Source organism: Mastomys coucha, unplaced genomic scaffold (assembly GCF_008632895.1).
Source record: "Mastomys coucha isolate ucsf_1 unplaced genomic scaffold, UCSF_Mcou_1 pScaffold5, whole genome shotgun sequence".
Taxonomy (NCBI): domain Eukaryota; kingdom Metazoa; phylum Chordata; class Mammalia; order Rodentia; family Muridae; genus Mastomys; species Mastomys coucha.
This window is the reverse complement of record NW_022196911.1, coordinates 94,088,039-94,106,695: the sequence shown is the minus strand read 5'-3', so window position 1 is coordinate 94,106,695 and position 18,657 is coordinate 94,088,039. Positions and strand designations below refer to the sequence as shown.

Sequence of the window (18,657 nt, the reverse complement as noted above, 5' to 3'; positions counted from 1 at the left end):
CCTGGTCTACAGAGTGAGTTCCAGGACAGCCAGGGCTACACAGAGAAACCCTGTCTCGAAAAACCATTCAAAAAAAAAAGAGAAAAGGCTGCTTCCTGGCCGGCGTGGCCAGAATCCGACTTTTCCTCCGCATCCTTCCACCGTTATGCATACATCAAACTGTTGCCTCCTAACCTCTCACAACAAACAGTCCCGGTGGTGTTTGTATAATTGCATCTCCAGAAGGCAGGAATGATACAATTTGCATGATTTTATTGGACTGTTATATTTATTTAGACATGCCACGGTGTCGTGGAGGTCAGAGGACAACTCGCACAGGTGTTTTTCTCCTTCTACAGTGTGAGTCCTAGGAATTGAACTTAGGAGTCCTCAGGGACCTAAAATGTTGCCAGTGACAGTAAAATCAAGTAAGGAGACAAAATATTCAACAGAAAAACAGAATGAGGGTGTGAAGAGAGCACAGGAAATGGCTCCGTGCACATAAAGCACATTGTGAGGACCCACGGGCAGACCCCCAGCACCCACAGAAAGGCAGTGTGAGGTCTTGCACCTGCCTGTAACTCAGCACTGGGCCTAGGGAGCAGAGCAAGGAGAGTTGCTCTGGGTCACTGCCTGGCCAGCCCAGCTGGAAAACATCCTCCTCTCCCCGGTGCATGCAGTGGACATGTGTGCACGTGCGTGCATGTACCTTATCTGAAGTGCAGGCAGAGAGGCGCTGGACAAGATGAATACCTGCATCACTGTGTGCTGTTGAGTCAGATCTTAGAAGGTGTGCGGCAAAGAAAGCTCGGCCTGTTGTAATGTGCGTGGGTTCTGCATGTGTTCCTTCCTTGGTGTTTTTATCTAGAGATGTCTTTGTTAGAAAAGGTTTAGTTGCTGGGTGGTGGTGGCGCACACCTTTAATCCCAGCACTTGGTAAGCTTATTTTCCTTCAGATTTATTTGGCATACAAAAATGTTTTTCCTTTTAGGTTCTGGCAAGAAAACCAGCCGATTGGAATGCAAGGGTGGCAGAACCTTGTGAAAATTACTTATAGGAAAAGTGTTCTTAAAAAAAAAAAAATTGTCTCGCCGGGCGGTGCTAGTGCACACCTTTAATCCCAGTACTTGGGAGGCAGAAGCAAGCAGATCTTTTGGGTTGAGGCCAGCCTGGTCTATAGAGTGAGTTCCAGGATAGCCAGGACTACACAGAGAAAGCCTGTCTCTCTCTTTTTTTTTTTAAAGATTTATTTATTTATTATATATAAGTACACTGTAGCTGTCTTCAGACACCCCGGAAGAAGGGGTCAGATCTCATTGCGGATGGTTGTGAGCCACCATGTGGTTGCTGGGATTTGAACTCACGACCTTCAGAAGAGCAGTCGGCACTCTTAACCACTGAGCCATCTCTCCAGCCCGAAAGCCTGTCTCTTGAAAAACCAAAAAAAGAAAAAAAGAAATCTTGCAGCTTTAGCTATGGGTTTCTTTATGAATATTCTGTCCTAAAATCTCTCCCTAGAATATTCCAGATGCCATAAAGATTTGACCTACGTCAAGCTACCATTGGATGTTGCAAAGTTTGTTCAGATCTATGAAAATGAGACCATTGGTTATACACTTTTTTTCATTGAAGAACCTTTTTTTTTTCTTTTGTACTTGCTGTCCAACACCCAGTAATCTTACCATCAATCATAAGTTACCGTGGAGTAGCTTAGAAGAATGAGTTTACCTTGGCAATTCTGTTTCTCTTTTTAAAAGGTTACTCAGGAGGCCAAGGCCTCTGGTAGCTGACTGCTTTTGTAGTGTGTAATAGGCCATTATTAGAGTCTGAGACTCTGGGGTTGCCATCAGCTGATTCTCCGTCTCCACATGATCGTTTGTTGTTCTGAAGTTTAGCTAAACTTTCTTAGATGTCAGTGGGAATGAATTGGGAGTGTGTGTGCTTCAGTGTTGGTTAAGGCCACGCCTTGGAAATCACTCAGTATCTCAGATTTTTTGTTGTTGTTCTTTTAACCTTTGTGTGTGTGTGAGAGAGAGAGTTAGTTTGTATGTGGGTGTAGGTGTCTTTGCATGTGCATGAGCTCTCAAGAGAAAGCTCAGTGCCACACTCATCTGTGTGAGTATGTCTGTGTGCACTATATGGGCCTGGGAATGTTTGGGGGACAACGGCCCCCAATGTTTAGAAGTCAGCTCCTTTATGGGTTGCCACTCTATGCAGCAGGCTAGCTGTTCTGTGAGCCCCAGAAACTCAGTCTCCGCCCCCATCCTCCAGGAAGGACTGGGAGTGCATGCCCACCTGGCTTTGAATTCAAGTTCTGCTTCTTGTGCTTGGGTAGCAAGAGTCTTACCCACTGAACAGCCTCCTCAGCCTAGTCTTTGGGATGATGATGTTCTTGTTGTTGTTGGATTTTGGGTTTGGTTTGCTTTTGGTTTGGTTTGCTTTTTGTAATAATTAATCCAGGCTGGCATCAAACTCATGCTTCTCCTTCATCTCTCAAATACTGGTGTTGCAGGCATAAGCCACCACAGCCAACTGAGAAGTGCTTTACAAAGCCAAGGAACTTCGTCAGTATCCTTCCTTCATAAAAGAAGTTGGGGTCCCAGAGCCGCCTTCTTTTTTTTTTTGTTGTTTTTGTTTGTTTTTCTTTTTGTTGTTTGAGACAGGGTTTCTCTGTGTAGCCCTGGCTGTCCTTTAACTCACTTTGTAGACCAGGCTGGCCTCAAACTCAGAAATCCACTTGCCTCTGCCTCCCAAGTGCTAGGATTAAGGGCGTGTGCCACCACCGCTCAGAGCCACCTTCTCATCTTGAACTTTTCACTTACATGTATCTAGCACATTTTATCAGTCATTCTTCTGTAGACAGGAACTTCTGTAGACAGATTCCATCTGTCTTTGCATCCTGGGAATAATGCTGAGCCTAACCATAACAGTTTGATGAAAGTGTAGGCGTTTATTATCTTGGGACAGGGTCTTTCAATGTAGTCCTGGCTGACTCAGCACTTAGTATGTCTACCAGGCTAGCATGGAACCACAGATTTGCTTGTGTTTTTGTTTTTAAACAAAATCTCAATCGTTCGATTTTACCAATGAAGACCAGATGCTGGGGTGAAAACCTGCTAGCTCAGAGGCAGAGGAAGCACCCAGCTGACCTTCCTGTTCAGCTGACGTCCCAGAAGCAGTGCCCCCTCCCAGTAAAGAACAGAGTCTCAGGGTTCATGGTGTGATCAGATACCCTGCAGCATGTCTCTTTTTGCTTATTGAGTGCTGAGATCAAAGTGTGTGCCACGGTGCCCTGCCTGATGAAATGCTGATCAGTATAGCTCAGTATCTTAGCGACCTTAAAGTAGGCTAGATACAAAGATGTCTGCCCCTGGTAAATGGTTCTTGGACTGCTTAAGACAAAATCTAGAGGACAAAAAGTAACAATAATTAACATAAAAGGAACCCACTGTGGCCAACATGACTTTCATCAGAAATCTTCGGAGCCATTCAGATGCACTGGTGCACGCAATGACTCCAGACTCTCTCTGGGAGATGTGGTAGAAGTGCTAGTCAGAGGCAAGCAGAAGGAACAAAGAAAGCCAGAAAGCAGTTGGATGACATTCAGTGTTTTGGGGAAAAATGATCAAAACTCTGTGGTGTTGGATGTCACTTAGCAATGGAGCCCTTAAGCAGCATGAGTAAGGAAGGCTCTTAGAGATGTCCCAAGCACTACTAGGAAGGAAATAGAACTCAGGCTAGGCTCCATTGTCACAGAAGTCACAACAAAGGAAGCTGAGGCAGGAGGATCGATCACTTTGAGCTCATGTGTTAGAAAGCAGCCCTAACAACATAGTGAGTCTGCCCCAAAAATCAAACAGAATAAAACACCTATCTGTTACTAAGTTAACACCCTTGAGAAGGTAAACAGACAACCTTTAGAAAATGTCAGTTGTATACTGAATAAAGCTTTTGTGTCTGGGAACTACAAAGGATCCTCACTAGTCAATAAAACAGCCAATTTTAAGATTGAAGGGTTTGACTGGGCCTGGGACTTGTAGTAGGACACTTGCCTATGTGTGTGAGGTGAAGCCCTGGGTTCTGCACTAGCTCTGGAACAAGTGTAAGCAGGAACATAGAGAAATAGCAAGCCTATTTTGTGACAGAAATATTGACTGGTATAACTAGTATAAAAAAAACAATTTAATGACTCCTTTAAACTTTTGTCAAAATGTCACATGATCATAACCCCATTCCTAGATGAATTAAAAATAGGTATTCACATAAATACAAATGTAAGAATGCTAGTAGCAACAGTATTTATGATATCCAAGGCTATTAAGAACGTGAACAAATAAAAAGGGGGGGCCTGTTTGTTACTCAACTATTAAAAAGAAACAAAGTACTGCTACCATGTAAATAAATCCCAGAACCATTGTAAAAAGTGATCAGTGATTCATAAAATGTCACATTTCAGTTCCCTTTATAAGAAATAGCCAAACAGCCGGCTGGTGGTGGCGCACGCCTTTAGTCCCAGCACTTGGGAGGCAGAGGCAGGCAGATTTCTGAGTTCGAGGCCAGCCTGGTCTACAGAGTGAGTTCCAGGACAGTCAGGGCTACACAGAGAAATCCTGTCTCAAACAAACAAACAAAAACAGGTTTTTTTTTTTTTTTTTGAGTGATCAGAGAGAAAAGTTATTAAAGGGCTAGGAATGAATGCTTATATATTCATGGTCTTGTGTTTAAATCCTTTAACTTCCAATAAATCTGCGATGGTTAATTATATATGTCTACTTTAAGCGGCTTAATTATACTTAGATAAAAAATATTTTTCTGGTATTTCCCTCTCTTAAACTAAGGCATCTCTTTCTTACCCTTGGACATCACAGCAGCCACACCCCAACCCCACCCCACTTTTGGACACCAGCTCTACAAGCTAATAATTCCCCAGTATGAATCTGTTGATATAGTTCTATAGACACATAGATACACAAACACACATGCAGTGTGATCATCTACTGATACTGCCTCTTCAGAGAACTTAAATACGTTGTTATTCAGAGAAATTGAGGCATATGAGTTCAAGGCTAGCTTGGGTTATAGATCAAAACCCTGTTTAAAAACACAAACACAGGCCGGGTGGTGGAGGTGGTGGCGCACACCTTTAATCCCAGCACTTGGGAGGCAGAGGCAGGCTGATTTCTGAATTCGAGGACAGCCAGAGCTACACAGAGAAGACCTGTCTTGAAAAACAAAAAACAAACAAAAAAAAACCAACAACAAAAAACACAAACACGAACTGGAGAGATGGCTCAGTGGTTAAGAGCACTGACTGCTCTTCTGAAGGTCTGGAGTTCAAATCCCAGCAACCACATGGTGGCTTACAACCACCTGTACTGAGATCTGACGCCCTCTTCTGGAGTGTCTGAAGACAGCCACAGTACACTTACATATAATAAATAAATAAATAAATAAATAAAGCAAGTAAGCAAGCTTTGTACCGGAGCAAAGAGGGCCGCAGTGAGCAGGGCCCAAGAGAAAATGATCCACAATGAGATCTGACGCCCTCTTCTGGAGCATCTAAAGACAGCTATAATGTACTTACATATAATAAATAAATCTTTAAAAAAAAACACAAACACAAAATATTAGAGGAAAGAAGTTTTAAATCTGCACTAAGCAGGCACCCAGACATTTGTTGTTTGCAGATCTGCCTTACATGAGCTATTAAAGGTTGTTCAAGCTTAAAGGATATGGTACCAGATGGTAACTCGAAGAAAAAAACACTGTAAATGTTAGCTACAGAGGTAAATTTACAAGACTGTAAATAAATTGTTCTTTTATTATCTTGACTGAATTGAAAGACAGTTACATAATTAAGAGCTATAGTTTGGGGTTTATCAGATAAATATATAACAGCAAAAAGAAAAAGGAAAAAATTCTCTTGTGTACTTTCTCTATTTTGTAGGAATGAGCAATCTGAAGTGCATTGCGGCTAGTTAAGATGCATACTGGAATTGCTAGATCAACCATTATGAAAATAACAGAGAGATGGCTCAGCAGTTGAGAAAACTTGCCAGGCCTTTAACCCCAGCACTTGTGAAGCAGAGGCCAGTGAACCAGTGAGTTTGAGGCCAGCCTGGGCTACAGAAAAAGAAAAGAACAACAAAAAGCAACAACTTTGCTTACAGAGGAGCTATTCTGGTGCCCAGCACCTGCATGGTGGCTCATGGCTCTTCAGAACTCCAGGGGCCCAGGCTCCCTCTTCTGGTCTCCACAGGCACTAAGGCAGGTGTGGTGCAGACATTTAAACCTGTGAAACGTCACACACTTAAAATAAGTCAATCTTTAAAATGGAGGCGTTATAGTGGCACAACAGAAATTTTCTGTTGGAAAACATGAAGGAAGTAAAAGAGGAGCAGGATTAGAACTCACCAATAAGTTCCTTGGAAGCTGGTAACAAAATGAGGTACAACCCCCCACCCCCAAGAGAGACCATGGAGGAAAATCATTCTGGGCCTGTGAAGACTCACAGAAGAGGGCACTCAGCAAGCTGTTAAGATGTAAAAAAAATAGCCAGGCAGTGGTGGTGCACGCCTTTAATCTACACAGAGAAACCCTGTCTCAAAAAAAAAAAAAAAAAAAAAAAAAAAAAAAAAAAAAAGATGTAAAAAATAAAATAATACAGAAAGCAAGTAGAATGATTAGACATGCCTAATCAATTAGAAATGCGTTCAAAACTTCAGTCAAAAGTCATAGGTTGTGACTGGGCTTGGTGGTGCTAGCCTTTAATACTCGCGTTTAGGAAATAGAAGTGAGTGAATCCCTGTGAGTTGAAGGCCAGCAAAGGCTACAATAGTGAGATCCTGTTGGGTTTTGTTTCATTTTTTTGAAAGACATAGGTTGTAAGGTAAAAACAGGTAAAAACAGAAGATGAAGAGATGCTGCATTGTGCACACCAGGGCGAGCCATCCTAGGATGGACTGTGGGCCAACAATACCATTTAAGAAAATAGAGCACTTTAAAAACAAACATTAAAAGCTTACGCATGGAAAAATTATCAAAATTATTGGAAGAAATCAAGGTAATCCTAAATAAATGGAGACATAATCCATGTTTCTAATTTTGAAAATTCATGGGTTTTAGGACAGCAGTGCCCTCCAGGTCTGTGGCAGTGACATAAAATGTTATATTGTTGAACAGGATGGGGACTCCAGAGACCACTCTTGCACGTTGGCTCAAGTGATTGTAATAAAGGAGCCAAAGCAATTCAGCGGGACAAATGACAAACAAGGTCAGGAACCAGTTAGTGTGTACACATGCAAGCAGGTGGGTGGCTCTCACACCACACACACAACCAAGCCATGGGTAGAGTAAGAGTTGAAGCTGTAGGCTCATAGAATAACGCAGAGGGGGAAATCTTTGTGTGCTTACCTGTGCAGAGTTACAGTGTAGCACATCAAACTCACTAATCTAACAACAGAAAGGTAACCAGGCATTCTGTCTGTGGTGATACATGGCCTTAATCCCAGCACTCTGATGGCAAAGCCAGGTGGATCTCAAGGATCTTAAGATCAGCCTCGTTTACAGAGTGGGTTCCAGGACAGCCAGGACTACACAGAGAAACCCTGTCTCTCAAAACAAAAGCAAAGAAAAAAATTGGTCTGAAGAGATGGCTCACAATGGGTGTTCCTCCAGAGGACCCAGATTCAGTTCCCAGTTCCTACCTGGCAGCTCATAATGGTCTGTAATGTAACTCCAGTTCGGGAGGATTCTTTGTACCAGGCATTCATGTGGTAAACATATCTGTGCATGCATGTAAAATACCCAAACATATCAAGTAAACAGATGTTTACAAAGAAAAAGAAAAAGGGTGTTGTGTGATGTGCACACCTTTAATCCCAGCACTGGAGGCAGAGGCAGGCGGGGCTCTGGGAGTTCAAGGTCAGATAACATTCCAGTATTTGGGAAGAGAGCTCAGTGGAGAGACCTGCTGAGGACTTCAGTTAATTGTATGCTTTCACAACCCCAGATGCTCACAGCTGGAGAGACTGGGGTAGGAGCTCCAACAGCAACTACAGAACAAATAAGGTACCTTTTTCAGACTGCAGAGGAGCTGCTTCTGTGCTTAGAGGTTGGGGAACTTCTGAGTTTAGATGGGATGGTCTCCAAGTTCTGTAGATTAGTATAGGTACTAGATTGGATATAAAAGCTACGGAAGTTCAGGAAGCTGATGTATCGTCCCACCATACCTTGGGACTGTTGTATCTGGCTGTGGTCCCTGAGGTGGAATCGTCAAGCTTATGTGGTTGCCCCCATTATACTTCATATGTATGGACACATGGGAGGAAGGACAGGGCTTGCAGCCGTTGGTTCTTCCTTTCTCCCTCATGGTTCCCAGGGGCTGAGCTCAGATCTGCAAGCTTGGCAGCACTTACCTCCTAAGCCATTTTGCTGAGTCCCCACTAATCTTTTTTTTTCCTTAACATTTCTCATGAGAGAATTTTATCCAAACTGTGAACATGATAAATGTTAATGCCTGATACAGTGATTTTTGTTTTGCTTTACAGATGTTCTCAAACAGTGATGAGGCGGTAATCAATAAAAAACTTCCTAAAGAGCTCCTGCTAAGGTAAGCCTGAGCCCTGATTCTGCGTCCAGCAGTGGTGGATACGCTTGTATGCGAAGTTGAAATTTGATGGCTGTTTTTTGGTTTGGAGTGTTTATCAGGAGAGTCCAAGCTATTGACATTGTTTTCTACAAATGTGTTAGGTTACATTCAGAACTTTGATGGGTTCATACACCAGAAGGTCAGAGGCGATACTTGCTTGATCTTTATTACCTGGACTTTTAAATTTATTGTAACAACTTTAAAACCTTAATAGAAACTTAGATCGGCATGTGATTTTGCACCTTTGCTTTTGCCTTATTGTAAGATAGGTTGAAAAACCCCAGTCCTCTGAAGCATAATTCTAGGAATACTACTTTACTACTGCCTTATTACAATGTTCCCTGTGCTGGGAGTCCATGAAATGCTGCTGCTCCCTATTCTCATGCTGTCTTTGTATACCTACAATGGGGCAGGCTTATACTTCTCTTTTCTTTCTTTTGGTTTCTTTGAAACAGTGTCTCTGTGTAGCCTTGGCTCTCCTGGAGCTTCCTCTGTAGACCAGGCTGGCCTCGAACTCAGAAATCTGCCTGCCTCTGCCTCCTAAGTGCTGGAATTAAAGGCCTGCGCCACCACAGCCCAGCTCTCTTTGGTTTCTTTGAAGCAGTGTCTCTGTGTAGCCCTGGCTCTCCTGGAGCTCCCTCTGTAGACCAGGCTGGCCTCAGATTCAGATGCCCACGTCTCTGCCTCTCAGATACTGGCTTTAAAGGTGTGCGCCACTAGGCCTGGCTCCTGTCTGCTGAAGAGATGGCTCAGTGGTTAAAAGCACTGACTGCTCTTCTAGAGGTCCTGAGTTCAATTCCCAGCAACCACGTGGTGGCTCACAGCCATCTGCAATGGGATCTGATGCTCTCTTCTGGTCCTTGCATGCAGTATTCAGAATTCATCAAATTTGTACAGAACTTATGTTTTCTCACTCTGGAGCTCTTACTTTTCACTATTTGTGGTCATATGTTTTCTTTCAGATTTTATATTCCTAAATGTCCCCCTCATAACTTACCTTCAGGATAAAAGGCATAAAACCTCTAAAAAATTCTTTGTCATTCTGCTTTATATATGGGACATGATCACATGGATGTGGTATTGGGTGATATGTTGAGGTGCCCTAGGTGATGTTCACATATGGGGGGCCTGAGCAAAACTGTCTGTCTCTGTCCTCTGTGCTACATGTGGCTGTCAGTCATTTGTGTTACTGAATATTTAATTAGACATCATCAACATGGATCTACTAGAAATACAGCTTGAAGCCAGATACTGTGGTGCACACCTTTAATCCTAGCCCTTGGAGTCAGAGGCAGGTGGATTTCTGAGTTCGAGGCTAGCCTGGTCTACAGAGTGAGTTCCAGGACAGCCAGGGCTATACAGAAAAACCCTGTCTCGAAAAACCAGAAAGGGAAAAAAAAGAGAGAGAAACCTTGTCTCGAAAAACAACAAAAAGGGGCTAGAGAATGGCTCAGTAGTTAAGAACACTGGCCGCTCTTCCAGAGGTCCTGAGTTCAATTCCCAGCAACCACGACATGGTGGCTCACAACCATCTGTAAGGCTCTGATGCCCTCTTCTGGCATATAGATGTATATGCAGCAGAGGACTCACATTAAATAAAAATTTAAAAAGTAAAAAGGAATCAGTCTAGGCTGAGTGTGGTAATAGCTGGGAAAGGTAAGGGCAGAGAGTTAGGAGGTGAGGGCCATTCTTGGTGTATAGTCAATTCAAGATCAGCCTAGGTTAAAAACCCTTTCTCAAAACATGAAAATAAAATGAACAATTAACATGAGTTTAGTAATGAAGCAACATCAGTCAATAGAACTTGTGAGGCTTTTTTTTCTTGGATGCCCAGTCCTGGCTCTGGCTGGCTGAAACTCTAACAGAGTATTGGGATTTGAGGTATGCACCACACCACACATGACAAGCATGGTACTCTTAATGACCTGTTTAAAAGTATCTTTCATTTGGGGCTGGAGAGATGGCTCAGCAGTTAAGAGCACTGACTGTTTTTAAATGAGGTCAATTCTAAGCAACCACATGGTGGCTCACAACCATCTGTTAATAGGATCCAATGCCCTCTTCTGGTGTGTCTGAAGAGAGCAATGATGTACTCATACACATAAAATAAATAACTAAATCTTTGGTTTTCTGAGACAGGGTTTCTCTGTGTAGCCCTGGCTGTCCTGGAACTCACTCTGTAGACCAGGCTGGCCTCAAACTCAGAAATCCGCCTGCCTCTGCCTCCCAAGTGCTGGGATTAAAGGCGTGTGCCACCACTGCCCAGCTAAATAAATCTTTTTTTCTTTTTAAAGTATCTTTTATTTGAACAAATGGAATGGCTTAGCACTTGCTGCAAAGCTCTAAGGACCTGAGTTTGATCTCAGAACCTATGCAAAAGTAGAGAGGGAATAAAGAAGCAAGTTCTGCGCCCTGTACACAAACATCATGGCCCGGCCCTCTCCCCACCACCATACACAGGAAATGAAGGGTTTAAAAAGACTTTTAAAACTCATATTTCTGTGTGGAAGACTTAAAATCCAAACCTGGCCAGCCATGTTGTAAGCTCAGCATATGTTTATCTTCCTGCACAAAGAAAGGAAGGAGTGAAAGAGGGCTGGCAAGTAGGATAAGGAAATAAAGCTTCACCTAAAACACACACCTCAGGCAAACAGGGGCTATGGCAAGATTCAGGCTGCACAAACAAAGGCTGGGCCGAGCAGTGGTGGCGCATACCTTTAATCCCAGGACTTGGGAAGCACAGGCAGGTGACTTTCTGAGTTCGAGGCCAGCCTGGTCTACAGAGTGAGTTCCAGGACAGCCAGGGCTACACAGAGAAACCCTGTCTTGAAAAAGTCAAAAAAAAAAAAAAAAAAAAAAAAAAAAAAAAAGAAAGAAAAGAAAAGAAAGAAAGAAAGAAAAAGAAAACACATGTAATTTGTCATTTTTACTATGATTTTTTTTCCTATTTTTTTTTCTGTTATTTTAGAGAGACTGTACAAGTCCTATTGAATGGAGGCAATCCCTGTCTTGTCTCTAGCTTTAAAGGCAATGCTCTTGTTGCAATCACCCAGCAGCCAGGAGTGTTAATAACATTGATCCGCATGGGCCTCTGTTCATCTAGAGCATCGTTCACAGAACATGTCAGGAACCTCTAGGTAGAGAAAGAAGTAAATACAATTTTCACTATGTCATTTTTTTTGTGTCTGTATTAAAGTTTTTAGACTCAATTACCAGCTGTCAGGTTCTAGTTTTTCCTCACACAGCTAAATTATTTTTCTTGAAAGGTTTCTGATTTCGTTAGAGTAATATCCTAGGCATGAATCATTTAGATGAATATGGTGGACAGAGTGTGGCAGTGCATGCTTGTGATCCCAGCACTTGGGAAACAGAGTCTGGCAGATCTGAGTTCAAGGATAGCCAGGGCTGTGTAGTATCCATAGTGACAACCCTATCTCAAAAAATAAATAAATAAAGTAAAAGAAGTTTTCTTCAGTTAATTTCAAACTTAGAAAAAAAAAAGTCAGGCTGGCGAGATGGTTCAGCAAGTAAGAGCACTGACTGCTCTTCCAAAGGTTCTGAGTTCAAATCCCAGCAACCATATGGTGGCTCACAACCACCCGTAATGAGATCTGACGCCCTCTTCTGGTGTGTCTGAAGTCAGCTACAGTGTACTTATAATAATAAATTTTTGGGCCAGAGCAAGCAGGGACCAGAGCAAGAGGGACTAACCAGAGTGAGCAGAGGTCCTAAAATCAATTCCCAACAACCACATAAAGGCTCACAACCATCTGTACAGCTACAGTGTACTCACATACATAAATAAATAACTAAATTTTTTAAAAAAGAGAGGGTTTTAATGGGGCTTGAGAGATGGCTTAGCAGTTAAGAGCACTGACTGCTCTTCCAAAGGTTCCAAGTTCAAATCCCAGCAACCACATAGTGGCTCACAGCCATCTGTAATAAGATCTGATGCTCTCTTCAGGTGTGTCTGAAGACAGCTACACTGTACTCAACATAAATAAAATAAATAGCCGGGCAGTGGTGGCGTACACCTTTAATCCTAGCACTTGGGAGGCAGAGGCAGGTGGATTTCTGAGTTCAGAGGCCAGCCTGGTCTACAGAGTGAGTTCCAAGACAGCCTGGGCTATACAGAGAAACCCTGTCTCAAAAAGAAAGAAAGAAAGAAAGAAAGAAAGAAAGAAAGAGAGAAAGAGAGAAAGAGAGAAAGAGAGAAAGAGAGAAAGAGAGAAAGAGAGAAAGAGAAAGAGAGAAAGAGAGAAAGAGAGAAAGAGAGAAAGAGAGAAAGAGAGAAAGAGAGAAAGAGAGAAAGAGAGAAAAAGAGAAAAAGAGAGAAAGAGACAAAGAGAGAAAGAGAGAAAGAAAGAAAAGGCACAGTACAGACCAAAGCCGTGCTAACCCTAACAATGTAGACACAGTCTGGACCCCAACAATGCGGGGGACCCAACATTGCGGACCTAACAGTGTAACCCAACAATCCAGACCCAAGCTCCCCTTTTTTGCTGGACATGGCGATGCCTTTACCCATGTGTATTCCAAGCATCCAGGAGTCTGAGCCCAGGAGAAGCAGCCAACCTGAACTGAAAGCAAACAAAAACTGGTTGGGTGGACATGTAGTAACGGAGGAGGAACTGACCCTCCTAAGCAACCGCCGTGGAAACAGCCTGGCAGGTCTCAAAAAGCTGAATTTAGAAATACCACATCACCAGCTTTCCCACTTTTATAGTTAGAACAATAATAATAATTGGGCTGCAGACTGTTAAAATGGCTCTGTGAGCAAAGAAAGGCATTTGCCAGTATGCGCGAAGACCTGTGTTAAATCCCTAGGACCCCTGCCCCCAAATAAATAAATATAATGTAACGAAGTAGTTAGAATGGCTGTAGTTAACATTATTGTTAATAGTCAGAAGTGTAAGTAACCCCATTACTGACGGGTGAGCAGTGTGGTCCATCTACACACTGCACTGTTCTCTTCAAAAGGTCAAAGACGTCAGACACAGGGCCTGAGGACTCCATTCCTGTTATAGGAAATGTCCTGGATAGACAGATCCATAAAGGCAGTTGCCTGGGGCTGGGGACGTAACTGAGAGATTCTGTCTGGAAGGTGGTGAGCTTTGGTTTGGCAGATAACTCTGCTCAGGCCACAAAATGTGTGTGCAAGTCAGAGAGAGACCCAAACTATAGGAATTGCTTCATTCTTTCCTGCATGTGAACCCTGGGGACTGAGGTCAAGCCAGCAGGCATATTGGCAATTGCCTTTACTACTACCTGAAAGTAAAGTTTTCCTAGCCTTTCACAAATAGAAATCTGCTTTAATACTGGATAATGTTCTGTATCAAATTTAATCAGAGATTTTTAGGACACCATGCAGCTATAGAGCAGTTGAGAAAACACTAGCTTCTAAATGCAAGCTTCTGATATTTCAGGTTTGTTTTTTTTTTAAGATTTATTTATTTTTATTTATGAGTACACTGTAGTAGCTGTCTTCAGACACACCGGAAGAGGGCATCATATCCCATTACAGATGGTTGTGAGCCACCATGTGGTTGTGGGATTTAAACTCAGAACCTGTGAAGAGCAATCAGTGCTCTTAACCACTGAGCCGTCTCTCCAGCCCTTAAAGTTGTTTTCAGCTGCCAGTAATTAACACTCTTTCAACCCCAGCCAAACTGAGATGGAGATTATCTCAGGTAAAGTAAAATACAAAAATAAACCAGGCTATCGGCTTGATTGGTTTAGGGGCCTGCAGGATTTTGTGGGTTCTGTGGTAACGAGTCAGTTATTGGCCTTAAAGCTGCTTTTCTTTATGGATACCTAATAGCTCCTGACAAGTACCAGGCTCCTGTCTTTCCATGTTCTCTCTGGGGACAGAGAGTTAATATTGACCCCTAGTAATGTCTTTTCTCAGATTGTAACCCAGTTAGTCTAATCTGAACCAGTCACTTTAACTGACCCATACTAGTCAGCTAGAATGAAGCCCATGTTGGAGAGTCAGAGTGCCCACCACAGAATGTAGCGCACAGAGAAGCCATGAGCCTCCTTCGTTAGGATTCCCTCAAGTGCGGTTTTTGTCAGCCAGCCTTTTGATAGATTTTGGACCTATGCACTGCTATGATAAAATATTTGACCTAGATAAAACACATGATGAACACAAGTTTATTTCTCAAGAGTTTTGGAGACTGGGAATTCTAAGAGCAAGATGTTGATATTTGTTGATCACCTTGTCAATGCATTGTAATGTAGTCAAAGATTAGTCACTGGCTGGGCAATGGTGGCACACACCTTTAATCCCAGCACCTGGGAAGCAAAGGCAGGCAGATCTCTGTGAGTGCAAGGCCAGCCTGATCTACAGAGTGAGTTCCAGGACAGCCAGGGCTACACAGAGAAACCCTGTCTGGAAAATACAAAACAAAAACAAACAAAAAAGGAAAGGGTCCCCTCTTTTTCCACCTTATTCCCTGATAAAAGTAATATATCTAATCGCCTCATGAACTTTCTGTCCACTGGTGTTTTTGAGAGTCCTTCCAGTGTAGTTCTGACTGGCCTTAAGCCTTCGGCAGCCATCCTAACTCAGCCTCATTCAAGCTAAGAGCAATCAGTGCTCTTAACCGCTGAGCCATCTCTCCAGCCCGTACAACAAGTCTGACTTCTCAGTACACACGTGGCTGCCATTCCTTTACCACAGAGCATGCCCCACTATGGTCAAATAGAAATGTAGTATTCCTACAGTACATTACTTTATGTGCTTAGGTGTTTTTTCTGCGTGTATGTCTGTGTATCAGTTGTGTACATTAACTACAGAGGCTAAAAGAAGGCATTGGATCCCCTGGGACCGGAGTTACAAATGGCTGTGAGCTGCCTTGTGGGTTCTGAGAATCGAAATCATTCCTTTTCTTGCTTTTTTTGTGTAGAGATAACTTTTACTTACTGTAGACATTGTTGTTTGTGAAGTTTACTGCCTTCGTGTGTTAACCTAGGCCCCTTTCCAGAAGCTTCTGGCCTCCATATAGTCTTACCTAGGCTCACCCTTCCTTGTTCACACTGAGCGCTGGCTGGTTGATTTAACTCAGGAGGTGTTCTGCCTCAAACTCATCTCCAAGCTGACTGATTCAATCTGGCTTCTCTCAGTTTCTCCTGAATTGTTCTATATGACCTCAAACTAACTCTAGCAATCTATTCTAATCTTTTGGCTCCTGCTCATCCTCTGACTCATTCTGTCTTTACCTGTGTCTAACTTGTTCTCTCTGCAACCTGTCTCTGTGTAACTGTCCCATTATAACTGTGAGCGTGCCACATGCTCTCTCCCTCCTTCTCTCTCTTTCTCTCTCTCTCTCCCTCTCCCTCCCCCCTCCCTCTGCACTGCTCCTCAAGTAGCTTCCCTTTCCTTTCTCTTCTCATGAGAGTTCAGCATATCCTGTTCTGTCAACTCTTCCTTGGTTTTGTCTCTTTGTCTGCCACCCAAATAGACATCAATTTTAAACAGGGTGCTTCCTTCTACAATCTTTACCTTCTTTGTTTACTATTAAAGGTGTGTACTAAGGGTGTGTCTATACTACAGCCAGAGGGATTAAAGGTGTATGCTAAGGGCCGAGCCTCACTGCACCTAGAAACAGATTTTCAGTAAATGACACAATCTCAGGGTTCACAGTGTGATCAAATATCCTGAAACATTTTGCTTTTTTTTCTCATAGTTTATCATTTATTCTATGTGTGTTCTGCCCCTGTGTATTCATGTCACCACATGCATGTCTAGTTTCCCCAGTGGCCCCCCTGAAACTGTAGCTACAGGTGGTTGTGAGCCACCTCGTGGGTGCTGGGAGTTGAATCCAAGTCCTCCCCAAGAACAAGTGTTCAACCCCTGAGCCACCTCACCAGCCCCTCCTACTGCAGAGCAATAGGGCTTTTCCAGAGAGTTCCAGTAGTAATATGGACAACAAAGTAGTTAAATGCTGTTATAGTTTGGATCTTGAATGTCTTCCAAAGGCCTATGTGTTGATGACTTGATCCTTACTCTTTGGTTCTGTTAGGAGGTTGAAGAGCCCTTAGGAGTTAGGGCCTAGTAGGATATGAGGTTATTGGCAGTGAGCCTTTGAGGAGGAATATTGGGATCCTGGTCACTCCATGTGTCTCACTCTCTGCTTCTTGGCTATCACGTGTCCCCTCATGTTGCCATCCCACCTCACCAAGGATCTAAGCAACAACATAGCCAAGTAAGTGTGTTATGAAACCTGAAATTGTGATCATCAGGTATTTGGTATGGTGGTGGAAGTCTAACATAGTATACACTAAAGTACTTTATGTGCTCTCTACAGTATAGATTGAAAAAGGCTTGCATACCACTGAGTATCATTTTGGTTAAAATAACGGTGCTGAAAGTGCCTAGGTAAGAGCTCAGGTGTCTGGTGTGTCCTGTCCAGATCTGTGACAAAAGCATGAAAAGCACACATACCTCTAATCCCAACACAGGCAGCAACGACTGTCTTATCTCTGATTTATGTATTTTTATATATGTTTGTATATATACACATACACATATACACACATACATGTGTGTATGTTATACACGTGCATATGTATGTGTGTATGTATATGTACATGTGTGTATATACATGTGTATGTGTGTATGCACATGCACGTGTGCATGCAGGCATGCAGGCAAAACAATCATACACAGAAAACAAGATAAATCAGAAGCAAGACTTGGGCAAGCTGCAGGTAGAGGCATACATTTTAATCCCTGTACCTGGATGGCAGAGATAGTTGAATCTGTATGAGTTGGAGGCCCAGCTAGACCCTGTCACAGGAAAACACTCACAAGAGAGACTGCGAATCTGTAATCCTAGCGCTCGAGATAGAGGCAGAAGAATTGCCCACCAGTCTGAGGCCAGCCTGCTGCTGCTGCTGCTGCTGCTGCTTGTAGCTTCTTTGTTGTTCTTCCTCCCTTTCTTCAGAGGCCAGTGGGAAATAGGCTTTGTGTGTTTCTGGGATCGAATTCAGATCCATGGGCATGCTAGACAATCAGTTTACCAAACTATAACCCGGGCCCTACAGACATCCGTTTCATTTTATTATCTCATCATAGTTGTTGTCTGGGCTTTTGTTCAGGTGTTTTGCTGACATTGCAGGATATTGAGCAGTTGTGTTTATGTGTCCTGTTGCTCCTTGATTAACCTTCCAACTCATTATCGACTTTAATCAGTCTCTCATGTGAAACAAATAAAAATATATCAAAACTCTAAGATGAGCCTAGTAGTTCAGGTGTGTGCTCTTAACCACTGAGCCATCTCTCCAGCCCCCGAGGTACCAATTCTTATTCCACAGACATTAGTGTGGCTATTAAAAACAAGAAGCCAGGCATGGTAGAGCATGCCTATAATCCCAGCACTTGGGAGGCAGAGGCAGATGGATCTCTGTGGATTTCTTAGGCCAGCCTGGTCTACAGAGCAAGTTCCAGAACAGCCTGTGGAATTACACAGAGAAACCACGTCTCAAAAAACAGACAAGAGAGGGAGGGCAGAGGGGAGAAAATTAATGTTAGCAAAGATGGAGCAACTGGAACTTTTTTTTTCACTGATAAATAGGTGTTTAAAATGGCACAACTGATGCATAACAACAACAAACAAGTCTACTTTTGGGTATATAACTGAAATAATCGAAATCAGACTCAAACAAGTATTTGTGTGCATAGACACAGAATTTGTAGTAACCGGTTGAGAAAAGTAACACAAGACTCCATCAATGGGGCTAGTGAGATGGCTCAGTGCTTAAGAGCACTGACTGCTCTTCTGAAGGTCCTGAGTTCAAATCCCAGCAACCACATGGTGGCTCACAACCACCCATAATGAGATCTGATCCCTCTTGTGGTGCATCTAAAGACATCTACAGTGTATTTACATGTAATCTTTTAAAAAATAAAAATAAAAAAAGAAGATGGGGCAGGGTGGCACACGCCTTTAATCCCAGCACTTGAGAGGCAGAGGCAGGCAGATTTCTGAGTTCAATGCCAGCCTGGTCTACAGAGTGAGTTC

General features: G+C 42.9%; 1 protein-coding gene across 3 annotated transcripts in view; it reads left to right on the top strand.

The window, feature by feature from the left end:
* Fbxl20 (F-box and leucine rich repeat protein 20) overlaps window positions 1-18,657 on the top strand; it is a 70,079-nt gene that overhangs the window by 17,546 nt on the left and 33,876 nt on the right. For all 3 annotated transcript variants that reach the window (XM_031355004.1, XM_031355006.1, XM_031355005.1), the window contains exon 2: window positions 8,529-8,590. In XM_031355004.1, the coding sequence (XP_031210864.1) occupies window positions 8,529-8,590 (62 nt within the window). The remainder of the gene's footprint in view (window positions 1-8,528; window positions 8,591-18,657) is intronic.